The sequence below is a fragment of the Panulirus ornatus genome, chromosome 3, assembly GCF_036320965.1.
Source record: "Panulirus ornatus isolate Po-2019 chromosome 3, ASM3632096v1, whole genome shotgun sequence".
In the NCBI taxonomy this organism is placed as follows: Eukaryota; Metazoa; Arthropoda; class Malacostraca; order Decapoda; family Palinuridae; genus Panulirus; species Panulirus ornatus.
This window is the reverse complement of record NC_092226.1, coordinates 45,059,900-45,081,962: the sequence shown is the minus strand read 5'-3', so window position 1 is coordinate 45,081,962 and position 22,063 is coordinate 45,059,900. Positions and strand designations below refer to the sequence as shown.

The 22,063-nt window shown below is 41.7% G+C and overlaps 1 protein-coding gene across 1 annotated transcript in view; it reads right to left on the bottom strand.

Moving 5' to 3' along the window:
- Positions 1-22,063, bottom strand: part of LOC139762511 (uncharacterized) — an 854,543-nt gene that overhangs the window by 665,233 nt on the left and 167,247 nt on the right. Inside the window, exon 4 of the mRNA XM_071687495.1 lies at positions 9,225-9,446. Coding sequence (XP_071543596.1) covers positions 9,225-9,351 — 127 coding nt within the window. The 5' untranslated portion in view covers positions 9,352-9,446. The remainder of the gene's footprint in view (positions 1-9,224; positions 9,447-22,063) is intronic.

Below are 22,063 nucleotides of genomic sequence, written 5' to 3'. Positions count from 1 at the left end.
GTGATGATTTTATGGACTGGACATTGGTATCATGGACAAGGAGATAAGTCATACAAACTGGGAGATGGAAATATGGACTGGATGGCAGTGCTATGGGGTATGGGATGGTATTATGGGCAGGTTAATCATACCATAGATTGCATAAGGTGTCATAATGGGTGTCAGTGTTATGGATTACTTAGTGGTGTTATGGACAGGGAAACTGTATTATGGAACAGATGGTTGTAGTATGAACAGTGTTTCATAGACATGTCTTTCTGAGTAGAACTGGTGGTACAGAAAAGTAAAATCAATTATGGTCATACTAGGAACATGATGGCAACATTAGGAACCATTGAAGTTGGGTTAAGGATATGTATAAACACTACAGGTTGGACTTGAACCCAGGGCACCTCGCTATCTCAGCCACACAGGTAATTATGAGTCACAACCTCATCTTGATGAGGGTAGCATAGACTTAAATCTACTACCACTTCGATGGTAAGCTAATATGTCAATGGACACACAAAAGTATGCCATGGGTTGGACTCAAACCCTAAGAAGGGTATCTGGCTCCCTCAACCACATGGAGGTTGAAAGACACAAACACCAGACTTATGTTGATTATTACATGTGTCCCAACCTCATCCCTGATGGGGTAGCATGGACTAAATTTAATCTATCACATCTCTGATGGTGTGACAAAATAGATCAATGTACAGACATATGCATATGCGCCAAATATATAAACAGAATGCAGTGACGTGTTTGGGAGAAGGTTATGGTCATGTTTGAAACGTGAACCTGAGTCAGAACATGTTTGAGACATGAACCTGAGTTAGAACATCGTTAAGGAGGAGGCAATAACCATGTATGATAAAAGGTCCCTGAGTTGAAACATCATCATGGAAAATACATTAGCTATGTTTGGGACACAGGGCCTGTGCAGAGACATCATTCAGGAAGATATATTAGCTATGTTTGGGATGTGGCCTCTGAGTTGAGACACCAATGAGGAAGATACATTTGCTATTTGGGACAAGGTGCCTGAGTTGGCACATCATTAAGGAAGAAACAGCTGGGTTTGGTGTATGGTGCCTGAGTTGAGACATTATTAGGGTAGATACATTAGCTATGTTTGGGACATGGTGCCTGAGTTGTGACATGGATGTATCTTCAAAAATATGGTAAACACGTAAAAATCACAAAAGTCTGGTGTGTTTGTCTTTCAACCCCTGTGTGGCTGAGGTTGCCAGGCACCCTGCCTAGGGTTCTTATTCGACCCATGGTGTATAAACATTTCAGTTTATCAGCTAAGAATATACCAATTGAGTTAATAACATACTAACAGTGTGAAGAGTGCAGTGCTGCATTTTGGACATGGTTGGGGGGAGGCACTGGCCATGTCTGAGACATGATGCCTGAGTTGGAAAATCGTTAATGACGAGGCAGTGACCATGTATTAAACATAATGCCTGAGTTGAGACATCACTGGGGAAGATATATTTGCTGTGTTTGGAACATGGTGCCTGAGCTGAGACATCATAAGGGAAGATATATTAGCTATGTTTTGGAAAAGGTGCCTGGGTTCTCATGAGACAAAATTAGGGATGATATCTTAGCTGTATTTGGGACATGGTGGCTGAGTTGACACATTATTAGGGAAGAAACAGCTATGTTTGGGAAATAGTGCCTGAGTTGAGAAATCATTAAGGAAGATACATTGGCTCTGTTTGGGACATGATGCCTGAGTTGGGACGTGGCTGTATCATCAAAAAATACAAGGTGGTGAAAGGGTAATGTGTGCTATGGGGAGAGTTTTACACTCACGTTGCACCATCTCTGAACCTACTATAAATTTATTATGTCTTTATTGTGAGGGGTATGATGTCAGGAACAAGCTAGTCCTGTCATTAAAACATCAAAAACTATGTTGGTCATGTATCTTGATACATGGTAGAAATGACAAAACCACATCAACGGCATCAAAAACGAGATGATAGCATCAGGAACATTGTGATTATATTAAAAACAATGTGGCAGTGTCAGGAGAACTAAGACTGTCAAGAAGCCTGTGGCAGGTAAACACAAGATGGCAATGTCAGGAACATAATGGTAGAGTCAGAAAAATGGTAGCAGTGTTACAAACATTGTGACAGTCAAAAACACAGTGGAAGTATCAAAACCACAGCAGCAGTGGCAGAGATCACATGTCATTAACAGGGAGGTTCTGTTGGAGAAACTGCAATAAAACCAGTGAGATGATGATGATCTCACGTAAAAGAAAATACTGCCAGGGTCATAGCAATTGTATCATAGTTATGGTGACTCTGCAGTAGTCTATAGAACATCAAGGTTTTTTGCATCATGATGGTATAATGCCTGGGGATGGTAGATTAAAGGTCAGGTGGATGTGGTAAAGAGGTTTTGGAAATGCTATGGGGGAAGATGTGGGTACTGTCTGGCATATGCTAACAGTGTTAAGTTGAATGGCATGACATTCGTAGGTTATACAAAAAGAACTTATGCTTCAGGGAAAAAAATTCAAACACACTATTTCACACAGAGTCTGAACCATTCTAAAGGCAATATCATCAACATTCAATATACTGGCATCAAAGGATCTGGTGAAGCATGGCAATTCTATATCTAAGCATACAATACAGTACGTTTGGCACAAGCTTCCTACATGTCTGATCCCATCACCTTTCATTTCTAACCTTTCACTTTGGGGAGTGAATTTGGCAGTGGATGGAACCATGGAAGCAGAAGTGAGTCACTGGGTGGGGGAGGGAACGAAAGTTCTGGGAGCGTAGAAAAATGTGTGGAAGGCGAGAACATTATCTCGGAAAGCAAAAATGGGTATGTTTGAAGGAATAGTGGTTCCAACAATGTTATACGGTTGCAAGGCGTGGGCTATAGATAGAGTTGTGTGGAGGAGGGTGGAGGAGGAGGGTGGATGTGCTGTAAATGAGATGTTTGAGGACAATATGTGGTGTGAGGTGGTTTGATCGAGTAAGTAATGAAAGGGTAAGAGAGATGTGTGGTAATAAAAAGAGTGTGGCTGAGAGAGCAGAAGAGTGTGTTTTGAAATGGACTGGTCACATGGAGAGAATGAGTGAGGAAAGATTGACAAAGACGATATATGTGTCAGAGGTGGAGGGAATGAGGAGAAGTGGGAGACCAAATTGGGGGTGGAAAGATGAAGTGAAAAAGATTTTGAGCGATTGGGGCCTGAACATGCAGGAGGGTGAAAGGCATGCAAGGAATAGAGTGAATTGGAACGATGTGGTATACTGGGGTCGACGTGCTGTCAATGGATTGAACCAGGGAATGTGAAGCGTCTGGGATAAACCATGGAAAGTTTTGTTGGGCATGGATGTGGAAAGGGAGCTGTGGTTTCGGTACATTACATGACAGCTAGAGACTGAGTGTGAACGAAATGTGGCCTTTGTCTTTTCCTAGTGCTACCTTGTGCACATGCGGGGGGAGGGGGTTGTCATTTCATGTGTGGCGGGGTGGCGACAGGAATGAATAAGGGCAGACAGTATGAATTATATACATATGTATGTATGTATATGTCTGTGTGTATATATATGTATACTTTGATATGTATAGGTATGTATATTTGCGTGTGTGGACCTGTATGCATATACATATGTATGTGGGTGGGTTGGGCTATTCTTTCGTCTGTTTCCTTGCACTACCTCGATAACGCGGGAGACAGCGACAAAGTATAAGTATAATGCTACCTTGTGCACATGCGGGGGGAGGAGGTTGTCATTTCATGTGTGGCGGGGTGGCGACAGGAATGAATAAGGGCAGACAGTATGAATTATGTACATATGTATGTATGTATATGTCTGTGTGTATATATATGTATACCTTGAAATGTATAGGTATGTATATTTGCGTATGTGAACTGTATGTATATACATGTGTATGTGGGTGGGTTGGGCCATTCTTTCGTCTGTTTCCTTGCACTACCTCGCTAACGCGGGAGACAGCGACAAAGTATAATAAAAAAATATCATGTATTTAGGGTGTATCTATAGAAACAGTGATGGCTTGTGCAAAAGATGCTTGTGGCATGAGAAGCATGGGAGGTGGGCAGATTAGAAAGGGTAGTGAGTGGTGGGATAAAGAAGTAAGATTATTAGTGAAAGAGAAGAAAGAGGCATATGGACAATTTTTGCAGGGAAATATTGCAAATGAACGGGAGATGTATAAGAGGCAGGAGGTCAAGAGAAAGGTGCAAGAGGTGAAAAAGAGGGCAAATGAGAGTTGGGGAGAGAGAGTATCATTAAATTTTAGGGAGAATAAAAAGGTGTTTTGGAAGGAGGTAAATAAAGTGTGCAAAACAGGAGAACAAATGGGAACATCGGTGAAAGGGGTTAATGGGGAGGTAATAACAAGCAAAGGTGATGTGAGAAGGAGATGGAGTGAGTATTTTGAAGGTTTGTTGAATGTATTAGATGATAGAGTGGCATCTATAGGGTGTTTTGGTAGAGGTGGTGTGTTAAGTGAGAGGGTTAGGAAAAATGATTTTGTAAACAGAGAAGAGGCAGTGAAAGCTTTGTGGAACATGGAGGCCGGCAAGGCGGCGGGCTTGCATGGTATTGCAGTGGAATTTATTAAAAAAGTGGGTGTCTGTGTTGTTGACTGGTTGGTGAGGATATTCAATGTATGTATGGCTCATGGTGAAGTGCCTGAGGATTGGCAAAATGCATGCATATTGCCACTGTACAAAGGCAAAGGGGATAAAGGTGAGTGCTCAAATTACAGAGGTATAAGAAACTGCAGAAGCTGGTGACTGAGTTTGGTAAAGTGTGGGAAAGAAGAAAGTTAAGAGTAAATGTGAATAAGAGCAAGCTTATTAGGTACAGTAGGGTTGAGGGTCAAGTCAATTGGGAGGTGAGTTTGAATGGAGAAAAACTGGAGGAAGTGAAGTGTTTTAGATATCTGGGAGTGGATCTGGCAGCGGATGGAACCATGGAAGCGGAAGTGGATCATAGGGTGGGGGAGGGGGCGAAAATTCTGGGAGCCTTGAAGAATGTGTGGAAGTCGAGAACATTTTCTCGGAAAGCAAAAATGAGTATGTTTGAAGGAATAGTGGTTCCAACAATGGTGTATGGTTGCGAGGCGTGGGCTATGGATAGAGTTGTGCGCAAGAGGATGGATGTGCTGGAAATGAGATGTTTGAGGACAATGTGTGGTGTGAGGTGGTTTGATCAAGTAAGTAACGTAAGGGTAAGAGAGATGTGTGGAAATAAAAAGAGCGTGGTTGAGAGAGCAGAAGAGGGTGTTTTGAAATGGTTTGGGCACATGGAGAGAATGAGTGAGGAAAGATTGACCAAGAGGATATATGTGTCGGAGGTGGAGGGAACGAGGAGAAGAGGGAGACCAAATTGGAGGTGGAAAGATGGAGTGAAAAAGATTTTGTGTGATCGGGGCCTGAACATGCAGGAGGGTGAAAGGAGGGCAAGGAATAGAGTGAATTGGAGGGATGTGGTATACCGGGGTTGATGTGCTGTCAGTGGATTAAATCGGGGCATGTGAAGCGTCTGGGGTAAACCATGGAAAGCTGTGTAGGTATGTATATTTTGCATGTGTGGACATATGTATATACAGGTGTATGGGGGTGGGTTGGGCCATTTCTTTCTTCTGTTTCCTTGCGCTACCTCGCAAACGCGGGAGACAGCGACAAAAAAAAAAAAAAAAAAAAAAAAAAAAAAAAAAAAAAAAAAAGTTTGTTGAGTATTCCTGGGAAATTATATAGACGGGTATTGATTGAGAGGGTGAAGGCATGTACAGAGCATCAGATTGGGGAAGAGCAGTGTGGTTCCAGAAGTGGTAGAGGATGTGTGGATCAGGTGTTTGCTTTAAAGAATGTATGTGAGAAATACTTAGAAAAACAAATGGATTTGTATGTAGCATTTATGGATCTGGAGAAGGCATATGATAGAGTTGATAGAGATGCTCTGTGGAAGGTACTAAGAGTATATGGTGTGGGAGGTAAGTTGCTAGAAGCAGCGAAAATTTTTATAGAGGATGTAAGGCATGTGTACGAGTAGGAAGAGAGGAAAGTGATTGGTTCTCAGTGAATGTCAGTTTGCGGCACGGGTGAGTGATGTCACCATGGGTGTTTAATTTCTTTATGGGTGGGGTTGTTAGGGAGGTGAATGCAAGAGTTTTGGAGAGAGGGACAAGTATGCAGTCTGTGTGGATGAGAGGTCTTGGGAAGTGAGTCAAGTGTTGTTCGCTGATGATACAGCGCTGGTGGCTGATTCGGGTGAGAGACTGCAGAAGCTGTTGACTGAGTTTGGTAAAGTGCGTTGTTAGGGAGGTGAATGCAAGACTTTTGGAGAGAGGGACAAGTATGCAGTCTGTTGTGGATGAGAGGGCTTGGGAACTGAGTCAGGTGTTGTTCGCTGATGATACAGCGCTGGTGGCTGATTCGGGTGAGAGACTGCAGAAGCTGTTGACTGAGTTTGGTAAAAAGTGTGAAAGAAAAAGATGAGAGTAAATGTGAATAAGAGCAAGGTTATTAGGTACAGTAGGGTTGAGGGACAAGTCAATTGGGAGGTAGGTTTGAATGGAGTAAAACTGGAGGAAGTGAAGTGTTTCAGATATCTGGGAGTGGATTTGGCAGCGGATGGAACCATGGAAGCGGAACTGAGTCACAGGGTGGGGGAGGGGGCGAAATTTCTGGGAGCACTGAAAAATGTGTGAAAGGCGAGAACATTATCTTGGAAAGCAAAAATGAGTATGTTTGAAGGAATAGCGGTTCCAACAATGTTATATGGTTGTGAGGGGTGGGCTATAGATAGGGTTGTGCAGAGGAGGGTGGATGTGTTAGAAATGAGATGTTTGAGGACAATATGTGGTGTGAGGTGGTTTAATCAAGTAAGAAACGAAAAGGTAAGAGAGATGTGTGGTAATAAAAAGAGTGTGGTTGAGAAAGCAGAAGAGGGTGCTTTGAAATTGTTTGGTCACATGGAGAGAATGAGTGAGGAAAGATTGACAAAGAGGATATATGTGTCAGAGGTGGAGGGAATGAGAAGTGGGAAGTGGGAGACCAAATTGGAGGTGGAGGGATGGAGTGAAAAAGATTTTGAGCGATTGGGGCCTGAACATGCAGGAGGGTGAAAGGTGTGCAAGGAATAGAGTGAACTGGAACGATGCGGTATACCAGGGTTGACGTACTGTCAATGGATTGAACCAGGGCATGAGATGCATCTGGGGTAAATCATGGAAAGTTTTGTGGGGCCTGGATGTGGAAAGGGAGCTGTGGTTTCGGTGCATAATACATGACAGCTAGAGACTGAGAGTGAACAAATGTGGCCTTTGTTTTCTTTTCCTAGCGCTACCTCATGCATATGTGGGGGGAGGGGAGTTGTCATTTCATGTGTGGCAGGGTGGTGACAGGAATGAGTAAAGGCAGCAAGTATGAATTATGTGCGTGTGTATATATGTATATGTCTGTGTATGTATATATATGTATACATTGAAATGTATAGATATGTATATGTGGGTGTGTGGACGTGTATGTATATACATGTGCATGTGGGTGGGCTAGGCCATTCTTTCGTGTGTTTCCTTGTGCTACCTCAGTAACGTGGGACAGAGCGACAAAATATCATAAATAAAAATAATATATATAAATATATATGTATTCTTTGCAGCACATTTCATTACAGCAAGAATATCAAGAAATAGGATTAGGGTTTCACAAAACAGCGGTTGGAAGCTCATGACATAAAGAATACCAATAACAACAACAAAAAGGAGGCAGCAAAAGCAATGCCACAACAGGAGACATGCACTGGCTCAACAGATTTACGCTTTGTTCTCATCACTTTAAAAGGAGCATTATTTGCGTCACCCACAGCATCTATAACAAGGCTTCTTTATTCTTACTAAAAAATAATGTTGTCAAAAAAAATAAAAATCTGCTTTCCTGATACGCAAAATATGTAAAGTCATCATTTTATGCTAGTGATAGGAAAGGATCCATTTATATTTCTAAAACAAAAAATTCTTATTTCACCACTGTAAATATATACTGGTGCATACATACTTGCCTATATCTAGAATATAAGCACGTACTATTCACTCACACACTCAAATCACCCCTTGCTCATTCGTCAAGTACATCACACTGCAATCTTTCCATTGTACCAAACCTTGTAATCTATCTACCAGTCTTTCTCTGAAATGTTTAATCTTACTCACATACCATTGCTTTAAAATCACCTCTACTTTATTTCATTGCATTTTTCAACTATTATCCCAGTGCTTACTTCTGTAATGTATAACACAACAAAGCTCTTGCTCTACCAACACAAGAAAACTATTAAAAGTACAGTATTGTCAGTAGATATTTTATAATATCTTTTACAACTCATTAAATCACACTCAAAGTAGTACTTCATAAGATGAAAAAGCATAAAGCAACTGCTACTACACCGTAGTTTTCCAAAGCTCCCAATTCAAGTGTACCCTCAGCCAATATTACCTTGTTACAAAAAGCCACACACATGTAACAGGACCAAGCACTACAGCATTAATGATGCCACAAGTCTAAGGGACACAAGAAAAGATGGTGTCAGGCTCAAGTGACATGCCAGAACTGGCATTTCTTTATAAGACTTAATACTCTGAACTTATGATTACTTATAACAGTTTAATAACCAACAGATGTTTCTTACAACATCTGATTAAATACATTTCATATAAACAATTATGTATCAATAGATCTTAAAAACATATTTATGTATATACACAAATATGTATATGAGTGCATGTAAGAATGCATGAAAACAGAAATGAAAACATCAAAGTCAAATCTTCTATGTTACTGTATCAAAAATCTATCATGATAAGCTTTTCATTATCAGCACTATGAGAGAAATAATTCATGCATTTTCCAACAGTAAATGAATTTTCCTCCCTAAAAAACTTTCAAGGCTTATCAACAGGTACAACTGAAACCATTTTACCTTTACTCAAACAATCAAACTATTTTCTTTTATATATGCAAGACTAATAAAGATGTCAAATTTTTTTTATAGAGTTACATCAATGAAATGTGTGTTTATGATGGATCTGGTAAAATATATCAGAACATCTACATAAAGATATTGTTGCAATTCCAGAGAGAAGTTATGACAACACTCTCAGAAAACTACGATACCATTCACAGACCAGATGAGGAAAGACATAAGGCACAAAAGACTCCTTACTTCCATTGCTGTTTGATGTGAATTCGAAACATTTGTAGTTTTGGTCATCACTGGCCTGGGAAAGGGCAGCGAACACTAGGGCAACTGCCAATGGCAGGACCAGCCCCCGTCCCCATGTCATCTCCATGGCACTGCTAATAGGGGGAGGGGGCAAGATGGCGGAGGGTGGAACGGCTGTCAACAGACACCCACCCTATGACCTCCCCTCCTCCATAATATGATCTGAAAGAAAGTACAGGATGTAGCTTACTAGCCTGTCAAAGGATATTTCATAATTCTAACAACATACATCTTTCTACATCTTTTACAGAATAAAAAGTAATGTATGGGAGAATTACTGTACTGACTATTGTTCTGAAAGCTATCATTTAACTATTATCAAATTAAAAAGAGGGATATGGTCAACCAACATACTAAAAAATGAGTAGCAACAGTGTCTGTGAATGATTCATTCTTATGTGCACACTCTTGAAATCATCAATGCTTAACATAATATAAGTACTGTGTCATTCATCTCTGACCAAGTCAATCAACTAAAGCAGCAACTATGCAAGGCTACATCTCTCATACTGAATAATGTATCACTTGGTTAATTAAAACAAACTGCTGTTCGTTTGGGTTGTTAGCGAGGTGAATGGAAGAGTTTTGGAGAGAGGGGCAAGTATGCACTCTGTTGTGGATGACAGGGCTTGGGAAGTGAGTCAGTTGTTGTTCACTGATGATACAGCACTGGTGGCTGATTAGTGTGAGAAACTGCAGCAGTTGGTGACTGAGTTTGGCAAAGCATGTGAAAAGAGAAAGTTGAGAGTAAATGTGAATAAGAGCAAGGTTATTAGGTTCAGTAGGGTTGAGGGACAAGTAAATTGGGAGGTAAGTTTAAATGGAGAAAAACTGGAGGAAGTGAAATGTTTTAAATATCTGGGAGTGGATTCAGCAGTGGATGGAACCATGGAAGCGGAAGTGAGTCACAGGGTGGGGAGGGGGCGAAGGTTCTGGGAGCACTGAAGAATGTGCGGAAGGTGAGAATGTTATCTCGGAGAGCAAAAATGGGTATGTTTGAAGGAATAGTGGTTCCAACAATGTTATATGGTTGCGAAGTTGTGAGGCAAGGGCTATACATAGGGTTGTGGTTCCAACAATGTTATACGGTTGCGAGGCAAGGGCTATACATAGGGTTGTGCGGAAGAAGGTGTATGTGTTGGAAATGAGATAGTTTGATCGAGTAAGTAATGAAAGGGTAAGAGAGATGTGTGGTAATAAAATAAGTGTGGTTGAGAGAGCAGGAGAGGGTGTATTGAAATGGTTTGGACACATGGAGAGAATGAGTGAGGAAAGATTGACCAAGAGGATATATGTGTCAGAGGTGGAGGGAATGAGGAGAAGTGGAAGACCAAATTGGAGGTGGAAAGATGGGAGTGAAAATGATTTTGAGTGACTGGGGCCTGAACATACAGGAGAATGAAAGACGTGCAAGGGATAGAGTGAATTGGAATGATGTGGTATACCAGGGTCAACGTGCTGTCAATGGATTGAACCAGGGCATGTGAAGAGTCTGGGGTAAACCATGGAAAGTTTTGTGGGGCCTGGATGTGGAAAGGGAGCTGTGGTTTTGGTGCATTACACATGACAGCTAGAGACTGAGTGTGAACGAATGTGGCCTTTGTTGTTTTTTTCCTAGCGCTACCTTGCATGTGCAAGCAGGGGGAGGGGGATGCCATTTCATGTGTGGCACAGTGGCGAAGGAAATGGATGAAGGCAGCAAGTATGGATATGTACATGTATATGAATATGTATCGTCTGTGTATGTATACGTTGAAATGTATAGGTATATATATACATGTGTGTGTGGACGTTTATGTATATCATATGTATGAGAGTGGGTTGGGCCATTCTTTCATCAGTATCCTTGCGCTACCTAGTTAATGCAGGTGACAGCGACTAAGTATAATGAATAAACAATAAATGTGTATGTACATGTATGGACGTGTATGGATATATGTGTGTATATAAGTGGATGGGTCTTTCTTCGTTTGTTTCCTGGCACTACCTCACTGATGCACGAAACAGCAATCAAGTATAATAAAATAATAAGGTAGTTGTAAGCACTGACTTTTTTTTTTTTTTTTTTTTTTTGCTTTGTCGCTGTCTCCCGCGTTTGCGAGGTAGCGCAAGGAAACAGATGAAAGAAATGGCCCAACCCACCCCCATACACATGAATATACATACGTCCACACACGCAAATATACATACCTACACAGCTTTCCATGGTTTACCCCAGACGCTTCACATGCCTTGATTCAATCCACTGACAGCACGTCAGCCCCGGTATACCACATCGCTCCAATTCACTCTATTCCTTGCCCTCCTTTCACCCTCCTGCATGCTCAGGACCCGATCACACAAAATCTTTTTCACTCCATCTTTCCACCTCCAATTTGGTCTCCCTCTTCTCCGCGTTCCCTCCACCTCCGACACATATATTCTCTTGGTCAATCTTTCCTCACTCATTCTCTCCATGTGCCCAAACCATTTCAAAACACCCTCTTCTGCTCTCTCAACCACGCTCTTTTTATTTCCACACATCTCTCTTACCCTTACGTTACTTACTCGATCAAACCACCTCACACCACACATTGTCCTCAAACATCTCATTTCCAGCACATCCATCCTCCTGCGCACAACTCTATCCATACCCCACGCCTCGCAACCATACAACATTGTTGGAACCACTATTCCTTCAAACATACCCATTTTTGCTTTCCGAGATAATGTTCTCGACTTCCACACATTCTTCAAGGCTCCCAGAATTTTCACCCCCTCCCCCACCCTATGATCCACTTCCGCTTCCATGGTTCCATCCGCTGCCAGATCCACTCCCAGATATCTAAAACACTTCACTTCCTCCAGTTTTTCTCCATTCAAACTCACCTCCCAATTGACTTGACCCTCAACCCTACTGTACCTAATAAGCTTGCTCTTATTCACATTTACTCTTAACTTTCTTCTTTCACACACTTTACCAAACTCAGTCACCAGCTTCTGCAGTTTCTCACATGAATCAGCCACCAGCACTGTATCCTCAGAGAACAACAACTGACTCACTTCCCAAGCTCTCTCATCCCCAACAGACTTCATACTTGCCCCTCTTTCCAAAACTCTTGCATTCACCTCCCTAACAACCCCATCCATAAACAAATTAAACAACCATGGAGACATCACACACCCCTGCCGCAAACCTACATTCACTGAGAACCAATCACTTTCCTCTCTTCCTACACGTACACATGCCTTACATCCTCGATAAAAACTTTTCACTGCTTCTAACAACTTGCCTCCCACACCATATATTCTTAATACCTTCCACAGAGCATCTCTATCAACTCTATCATATGCCTTCTCCAGATCCATAAATGCTACATACAAATCCATTTGCTTTTCTAAGTATTTCTCACATACATTCTTCAAAGCAAACACCTGATCCACACATCCTCTACCACTTCTGAAGCCACACTGCTCTTCCCCAATCTGATGCTCTGTACATGCCTTCACCCTCTCAATCAATATCCTCCCATATAATTTACCAGGAATACTCAACAAACTTATACCTCTGTAATTTGAGCACTCACTCTTATCCCCTTTGCCTTTGTACAATGGCACTATGCATGCATTCCGCCAATCCTCAGGCACCTCACCATGAGTCATACATACATTAAATAACCTTACCAACCAGTCAACAATACAGTCACCCCCTTTTTTAATAAATTCCACTGCACTACCATCCAAACCTGCTGCCTTGCCGGCTTTCATCTTCCGCAAAGCTTTTACTACCTCTTCTCTGTTTACCAAATCATTTTCCCTAACCCTCTCACTTTGCACACCACCTCGACCAAAACACCCTATATCTGCACTGAACATACATTTAATAATTCAACACAGGATGGTGACAGGTGGGCCCAAGTGAGCCTACACACCCAGAGGTTCCTCATCCCATCTAAAAGGAAGGAACACCATTAATGGCAACATAAGATGTAAACATGCAGAGTATGCATACATATCCACTCAAAATCTAAGATTAGTACATACAGCAGGTAATGACCCTGAAAGCAATGCAAAAGGTTAATATTTCTTTTTTATGTTAAAGGCTCCAGTCACGGACAAAAGTCCACATCAAGGCCTGGCCTTAATTGAAGTACTGAGAGAATTATGAAACAGAAAAAGAAAAGACAAGGGAAAGTATTTATGAATTTTTGAGGATGTGAAAGACCTGTCTTTTGAAATGTGCCAGACTATAATCATTGGGAGACATGAGAAGCTATGTGCCAGACTATAATTATTGGGAGACATGAGAAGGTAGAGAGTTCCAAAGCTTTGACAAATAGGGAAAGAAGCAGATATCAAGACAGCCCACCCTTGAGTTAACAATGGCTACATAACCATGCAACACAGCAGCTTACCAAGTATTGTGTGGTGTAGCTAGGTGGTGGAGGAACACAAGCAGCCAGCTCTTGGGAGCAAAAACCAGAGTAATGCCTTTAGAAGAGGGAAAGTGAACCAGCATTGCTGTGTAGGGCAAGGGGGTCAAGTTTGGAGGTTAGCCTGGGACAGTTTATAAGTTAGACTGCTTTCAACTCAACTATGTCAAGTCAGGATACAGAGCTAGAACCAACCCAACTGTGAGAGCACTACTCCATATAAGAATGAATCAATCCCATGTATAAACAGAGCAACTGTTCAAAAGAGGAAATTCGACATCTGAACAAGACACCTAGTTTCTTAGAAACAAACTTAGCTATTCCTGTAATGTGGAGTTTCAAAGAAAGAGTGGATGTTAACAATAATAACGAGTATGTTCATCGAGTCAAGAGGTGGAATTACAGAAACGTCAAAGGAGAGACAAGAGTTGTGAGGACTTTTCGATAGAGATGGGTAGAAAGAGGGTCTTGGAGGCATCAAACTTAACAAGATTTTGTCTACCCCACTGATATCCTGTCAAAGTCTGAGTTTAATGAGAAAGCTGTGTCAAGACGAGATGCATATCAAATGAGAGAAGAGGGTGCAGAATTGAAGGGTGTAGATGAATGCAGTGTTGAGTTGTCTGTGTATGAGAGCACTGGATTATTTGTGAAAGAGAGGAAATTGTTGAAAAAAAAGGAGAAAAAGTGTAAGGGACAGGACACAACCTTGAGGGACACCATTGCTGATGAAGAAATTGGGGGAGGCTGATCCATCAACAACAAGAGAGACAGATCAGCCAGAGAGGAAGCTTGATATGAAGGAGCAAAGTGAGGGAGGGAAGCCAAATGAGGGGAGCTTAGAAATGAGACCCTGATGCCAAACCAGGTCAGAAGCCTTAGATATGTCAAGGGTAATAAATATGACTCCCATAAACCTTTCAGGGATGATGACCAGACATTAGTAAGATAAAAAAGAATATCACCAGTGGATCTCGCTTTACAGAAACCATATCTGAGAGAAGACTGTGATTTTCGAGGTGTTTAAGGTTATGGGAGTTGAGGAGGGGTTCAAAGACTTTGGAAATGGTAGATGTCAATGCAATAGGATGACAGTTAGAGAGGTCAGAACAGTCACCGTTCTTAGGGATAGGATGCATCAATGCATGCTTCAAAATAGATAAGAAACTGGGTGTCCCTGTTTAGATGAAACTCCTTTTCTTTTGAAATAGTTATTCCATTTAAACAAAGGATTGATTCATCCTTGTATGAAGTACTTCTCTCACATCTGGGGAGGTTCTATCTCTACATCCTTGCTTGACAAAGTTGGATCAAAAGTGGTCTGACTTAAAAACTGTCCCAGGGTAACTTCCAAACTTGACCTTCTTGCCCTATGCAGCAATGTTGGTTCACTTTCCCTCTTCTACAGGTATTACCAAGGTTTTTGCTCCTGAGAGCTGGCTACTTTAGTGTCCCCACCAATAGCTAGACCACACAATTCTTAGCAAGCTGCTGCGTCACATGAGCACTGTGTAGCCATTGGCTATTCAAGGGTGTGCCGTTTTGATAATTGCTTCTTTCCCTACATGTTGAAATTTTGGAACTCTCTACCTTCTCATTTCTTTCCCAATTACTATGACCTGGCACATTTTGAGACAGGTCTATTACTCCCTCCAAAATCTTGAATTGCTTTCCCTTGTCTTTTCTTTGTATCATAGTTCTCTCAATATTTCAAACAAGGCCCAGCCTTAATGTGGACTTTTGTCCCTAACTGAGGCCTTCAACATGAGTAAAAAAAAAATTCTACTTCTGGCCTAATGTATGAAGGAAATGCTTCCTGTTCCTTATCCATGAAATGTGTGTGTGTGTGTGTGTGTGTGTGTGTGTGTGTCCATGCGCACGCATACATGTAATTATCTATTTGTAGTAACGTGCAGGGAATTTTACACTCTTGGGGTCACATATCTTTAACCATATCCAATAACATACAATTTTGTAGACTTCTGCACGGTCCCCATTTACTGTAGCCTCACAGTTTTCTCCATGTACTTGCTATTTGTTTATCATTCCTGTACCATTGAACTCAAAGCACTTGTAACTATTACCAGTAGAATTCCTCTAGAAAATCAATCATATGCTCATTAACCTTTGCACACACCTAAGCCATAACATGGATAAATGAATTACTATTCGCATGCTTACCAGCCCCTATGTTAGAAAGTAATATGTTAGGGGTGTGTTTTACAATAGTGTTGTCCCATCTCTTAATCTTCTATATGAGAACCATGTATTTACTCCAAACACACTCCAACCTAAAGCCAAGTTCCCATTTATCCACCAGCCCCATGGGGAAGAAGAATACCAGGGTTGGGCGTAGGCTGACTGCCACACCCAGGAATCGAACCAAGGCAGCTCCAATCGAAGGATGGCTCTTGAAGACAGTCTAAAACACTAACCACTCCTCAACAGAGGTCAGTGTGATTACTGTGTGTTATAGGAGAGTGTTTCACTGTCGTTGCACCGTCTCAACCTCGTTTTATATATGTAACATGTCTATACACATACACACACACACACTCACCCAAAGTTTGTTACTAACCTGTTCCCATATGATCTACAGTTATTCACCAACCACTGGAGCAATTCCTATCGCCTCCAACGAACCATCTCAAGCTGAAAAATATTTTCTAACGCTTACGAGGCTACTCAGACCTATATCAAACGGATAATGTAATCCACAATAAACTTACAGTACCCTTTAAACTGTCCCAACTCTAACCCTCCCACCATTTCAAACCCTTTTGTACCTTTCAATTTACCCCTTTTCCCTGTTGGAACCCTCGTAGGCCTGAGGGACTGAGCTGGGACCGAAGGTTATTATGAAGCAACAGGGAGCAACACCTCATCGCTTGCCCAAGACTACTCTACGCTCACTGACTGCAGGCAAAGCTACTTTTCAGCTGGACATCTGTTCTAATATTACGAAATGAAGTATTCAGCTGGTCTTCTGTACTATTACTGCTGCTTCTCCCATAAAAGTTCGGTAAGATTAATGTCTTTCCCTTCGCTCCTCAAGATAACATTTAATGTACTGACATCTGAGATTTTCAATCTAGTCATAACATTTAACTGTTTTTACCGTTAACCGTAATCAAGTGCTCATGTAGACAGCTTCAATTCATTTTCTCTACTGCCATCTTGTTCCATCGCTCTTCTGTCATGATTTCTCTACATCATTCATTTAGAGTAATTAATGTACTCATCTTCGTTACCCTGTATCTTCCCTTGCAAGTTGGTAACTTTACCCCAAGTAGCAAGATGGTGCGTGCGACCCTTGATCGCGAGGGTACCACTAGAAAGCATCACGGCACGACTCACGAACACTATGGCTTAACCTTTTACTTGACCAATAAAATGCCCTTATCAAAATTCACGTCTTCATAGATCTATTTCATTCAGCTCTTGGTCCGTACCGTTGAACTCAAAGCGCTTGTAACTATTACCAGTTGAATTCCCATACAAAGTCAATCACATTCTCATTAATATTTGCACACACCTAAGCCATAACCTGAATATATAAACTACTATTCACATGCTTACTAGCCCCTATGTAAAGAGAGTAATTCCTACGTTATCATCCAATACGACTTGCACAAACTGATGATTAATCCTAGGACGGACAGACGAGCTGGTTGGATTACTTGTTTGGACTTGAAGCCTATCAAATGCCACGGTTGACAACCAAATCTTAAACACCTTTGCAAGTATCAAAAATAATTCTTAAGTCCAACATCACCACCACCAACAACAACAATATGTCAAACAGTTTGCCCCTAATCCATCCACCATCACCAACAGTTTGTCCAACCTACCCCATCAGCACTACCAACAATGACAGTTTGCCCTATTTCCCCCATCATTACCACCATTACCAACAGTTTGCCCTAACTCCCTCATCACCAACACTAACAACAATAGTTTGCCCTACCACTCCCACCATCAATTTGCTCTACCTCTCCCACCACCATCATCAACAACTAGTTTAATCTACGTCTCCCATCATCATCACCAACAACAACAGTTTGCTTTACCTCTCCCACCACTATCAACAACAATAGGTAGCTCTACCTCTCCCACCATTATCATCATCAGTTTGCCCTACCTCTCACCACCATCAACAACACTTTGCTATACCTCTCCCACCATCATCATCAACAACAACAGTTTGCTCTACCTCTTCCACCATTATCACCAACAACAGTTTGCTCTACCTCTCCCACCATCGCCATCAACAACAACAGTTTGCTCTACCTCTCCCCACTATCATCAACATCTGGTTGCCCTACCTCTCCCACCACCTCATCAACAACAGTTTGCTCTACCTCTCCCAGCTACATCAACGACATTTTGCTAACCTCTCCCATCATCATCACCAAGAACAAAAGTTTGCTCTACCTTTTCCATCATTATCGCCAACAATAAAAGTTTGCTCTACCTCTCCCATCATCATCATCAACAACAGTTTGCTCTACCTCTGTCATCATTAACAACAACAATTTGACCTATCTCTTCCACCATCATCACCAACAACAACAGTTTGCTTTACCTCTCCCACCATCGACAACAGTTTGCTCTACCTTTCCCATCATCAACAACTACAACAGTTTGCTCTACCTATCCCAGCAAAATCAACAACAACATTTTGCTAACCTCTCCCATCATCACCAAGAACAACAGTTTGCTCTATCTCTCCCACGATTATCACCAACAACAACAGTTTGCTCTAACTCTCCCACCATCATCATCATCAACATATTTCTCTACCTCTGTCATCATCATCAACAACAATAATTTGCCCTATCTCTCCCTCCATCATCACCAACAACGACAGTTTGCTTTACCTCTCCCACCATCAACAACAACAATTTGCACTACCTTTCCCACCATCAACAACAACAACAACAACAGTTTGCTCTACCTCTCCCACTATTATCAACAACAACAACAACAGTTCGCTCTACCTCTCCCAACATCAACAACAACAGTTAGCCCTACGTCTCCCACCACCATCATCAACAATATCAGTTTGCTCTACCTCTCCCACCACCAACAACAACAAGAGTTTGCTCTACCTCTGTCATCATCAACAACAACAATTTGCCCTATCTCTCCCACCATCATCACCAAAAACAACAGTTTGCTCTACCTCACCCACCATCAACAACAACAGTTTGCTCTACCATTCCCACCACCACCACCAATAACAACAGTTTGCTCTACATCTCCAACCATCATCATCAACAACATCAGTTTACCCAACCTCTCTCACCACCATCAACAACAGTTTACTCTACCTCTCCCACCATAATCATAAACAACAACAGTTTGCTCTACCTCTTCCACCATCATCACCAACAACAGTTTGTTCTACTTCTCCCACGATCACCATCAACAACAACAGTTTGCTCTACCTCTCCCCGCCATCATCAACATCTGTTTACCCTACCTCTCCCACCACCATTATCAACAACAGTTTGCTCTACCTCTCCATGCAACATCAACAACATTTTGCTAACTTCTACAATCATCATCACCAAGAATAATAGTTTGTTCCACCTCTCCTACCATTATCACCAACAACAACAGTTTGCTCTACCTCTCCCACCATCATCATCAACAAGTTTGCTCTACCTCTGTCATCATCATTAACAACAACAATTTGCCCTCTCTCTCCCACCATCATCACCAAAAACATCAGTATGCTCTACCTCTCCCACCATCAACAACAAAGAGTTTGCTCTACCTTTCCCAACATCAACAACAACAACAGTTTGCTCTACCTCTACCAGCAACATCAACAACAACAACAACAACAACAACATTTTGTTAACCTCTCCCGTCATCATTACCACCAAGAACAATAGTTTGCTCTACCTCTCCCACCATTATCACCAACAACAATAGTTTGCTCTACCTCTCCCACCACCATCATCATCACCAACAGCAGTTTGCTCTACCTATGTCATCATCATCAACAACAACAATTTGCCCTATCTCTCCCTCCATCATCACCAACAACAAGTTTGCTCTACTTCTCCCATCAACAACAACAGTTTGCTCTACTTTTCCTACCATAAACAACAACAGTTTGCTCTAACTCTCCATGCAACATCAACAACAACATTTTGCTAACTTCTACCATCATCATCACCAAGAACAATAGTTTGTTCCACCTCTCCTACCATTATCACCAACAACAACAGTTTGCTCTACCTCTCCCACCATCATCATCAACAAGTTTGCTCTACCTCTGTCATCATCATTAACAACAACAATTTGCCCTCTCTCTCCCACCATCATCACCAAAAACATCAGTATGCTCTACCTCTCCCACCATCAACAACAAAGAGTTTGCTCTACCTTTCCCAACATCATCAACAACAACAGTTTGCTCTACCTCTACCAGCAACATCAACAACAACACCAACAACATTTTGTTAACCTCTCCAATCATCATTACCACCAAGAACAACAGTTTGCTCTACCTCTCCCACCATTATCACCAAAAACAATAGTTTACTCTACCTCTCCACCACCATCATCATCATCAACAGCAGTTTGCTCTACCTATGTCATCATCACCAACAACAACAATTTGCCCTATCTCTCCCTCCATCATCACCAACAACAAGTTTGCTCTACTTCTCCCATCAACAACAACAATTTGCTCTACTTTTTCAACAACAGTTTGCTCTAACTCTCCAAGCAACATCAACAACAACATTCGCTAACTTCTACCATCATCATCACCAAGAGCAATAGTTTGTTCCACCTCTCCTACCATTATCACCAAACAACAGTTTGCTCTACATCTCCCACCATCATCATCAACAAGTTTGCTCTACCTCTGTCATCATCATTAACAACAACAATTTGCCCTCTCTCTCCCACCATCATCACCAAAAACATCAGTATGCTCTACCTCTCCCACCGTCAACAACAAAGAGTTTGCTCTACCTTTCCCAACATCAACAACAACAACAGTTTGCTCTACCTCTCCCAGCAACATAAACAACAACAACATTTTGTTAATCTCTCCCCATCATCATTACCACCAAGAACAACAGTTTGCTCTACCTCTCCCACCATTATCACCACCAACAATAGTTTGTTTGCTCTACCTCTCCCACCACCATCATCATCATCAACAGCAGTTTGCTCTACCAATGTCATCATCATCAACAACAACAATTTGCCCTATCTCTCCCTCCATCATCACCAACAACAAGTTTGCTCTACTTCTCCCATCAACAACAGTTTGCTCTACCTTTCCCACCATCAACAACAACAGTTTGCTCTACCTCTCCCACTATTATCGACAACAACAGTTTGCTTTACCTCTCCCATCATCAACAACAACAACAACAGTTTGCCCTACCTCTCCCACCACCATTATCAACAATAACAGTTTGCTCTACCTCTCCTACCATCACCAACAACAATAGTTTGATATATCTCAGTCATCATCAACAACAACAACAATTTGCCCTATCTCTCCCATCATCATCAACAACAACAACAGTTTGCTCTACCTCTTCCACCATCAACAACAGTTTGCTCTACCTTTCCCAACAACAACAAAAACAACAGTTTATTCTACTTCTCCTACCATCATCAACACTTTGCTCTACCTCTCCCACCATCACCATCAACAACAACAGTTTGCTCTACCTCTCCCCATCATCATCTGTTTGCCCTACCTCTTCCACCACCATCAACAACATTTTTCCAACCTCTCCCATCATCATCACCAAGAACAACTGTTTCCTCTACCTCTCTCACTATTATCATCAACAACAACAGTTTACCTCTCCCATCATCATCAACAACAGTTTGCTCTACCTCTGTCATCATCAACAATATGTCCTATCTCTCCCACCATCATCACCAATTACAACAGTTTGCTCTACCTCTACTACCATCAACAACAACCGTTTGCTCTACCTCTCCCACCATCAACAACAACAGTTTGCTCTACCTTTCCCAGCAACATCAACAACAAAAACATTTTCCCAACCTCTCCCATCATCATCGCCAAGAACAACAGTTTGCTCTACCTCTCCCAGCATTATCACCAATAACAAGTTTGCTCTACCTCTCCCACCACCATCATCAACAACAACACTATGCTCTACCTCTCCCACCATCAATGACAAGTTTGCTCTACTTCTCCCTCCATCATCACAAACAACAACAGATTGCTCTACCTCTCCCACCATCAACAACAGTTTGCTCTACCTCTCCCAGCAACATCAACAACAACACCATTTTCCCAACCTCTCCCACCATCATCACCAAGAACAACAGTTTGCCCTACCTCTCCCACCA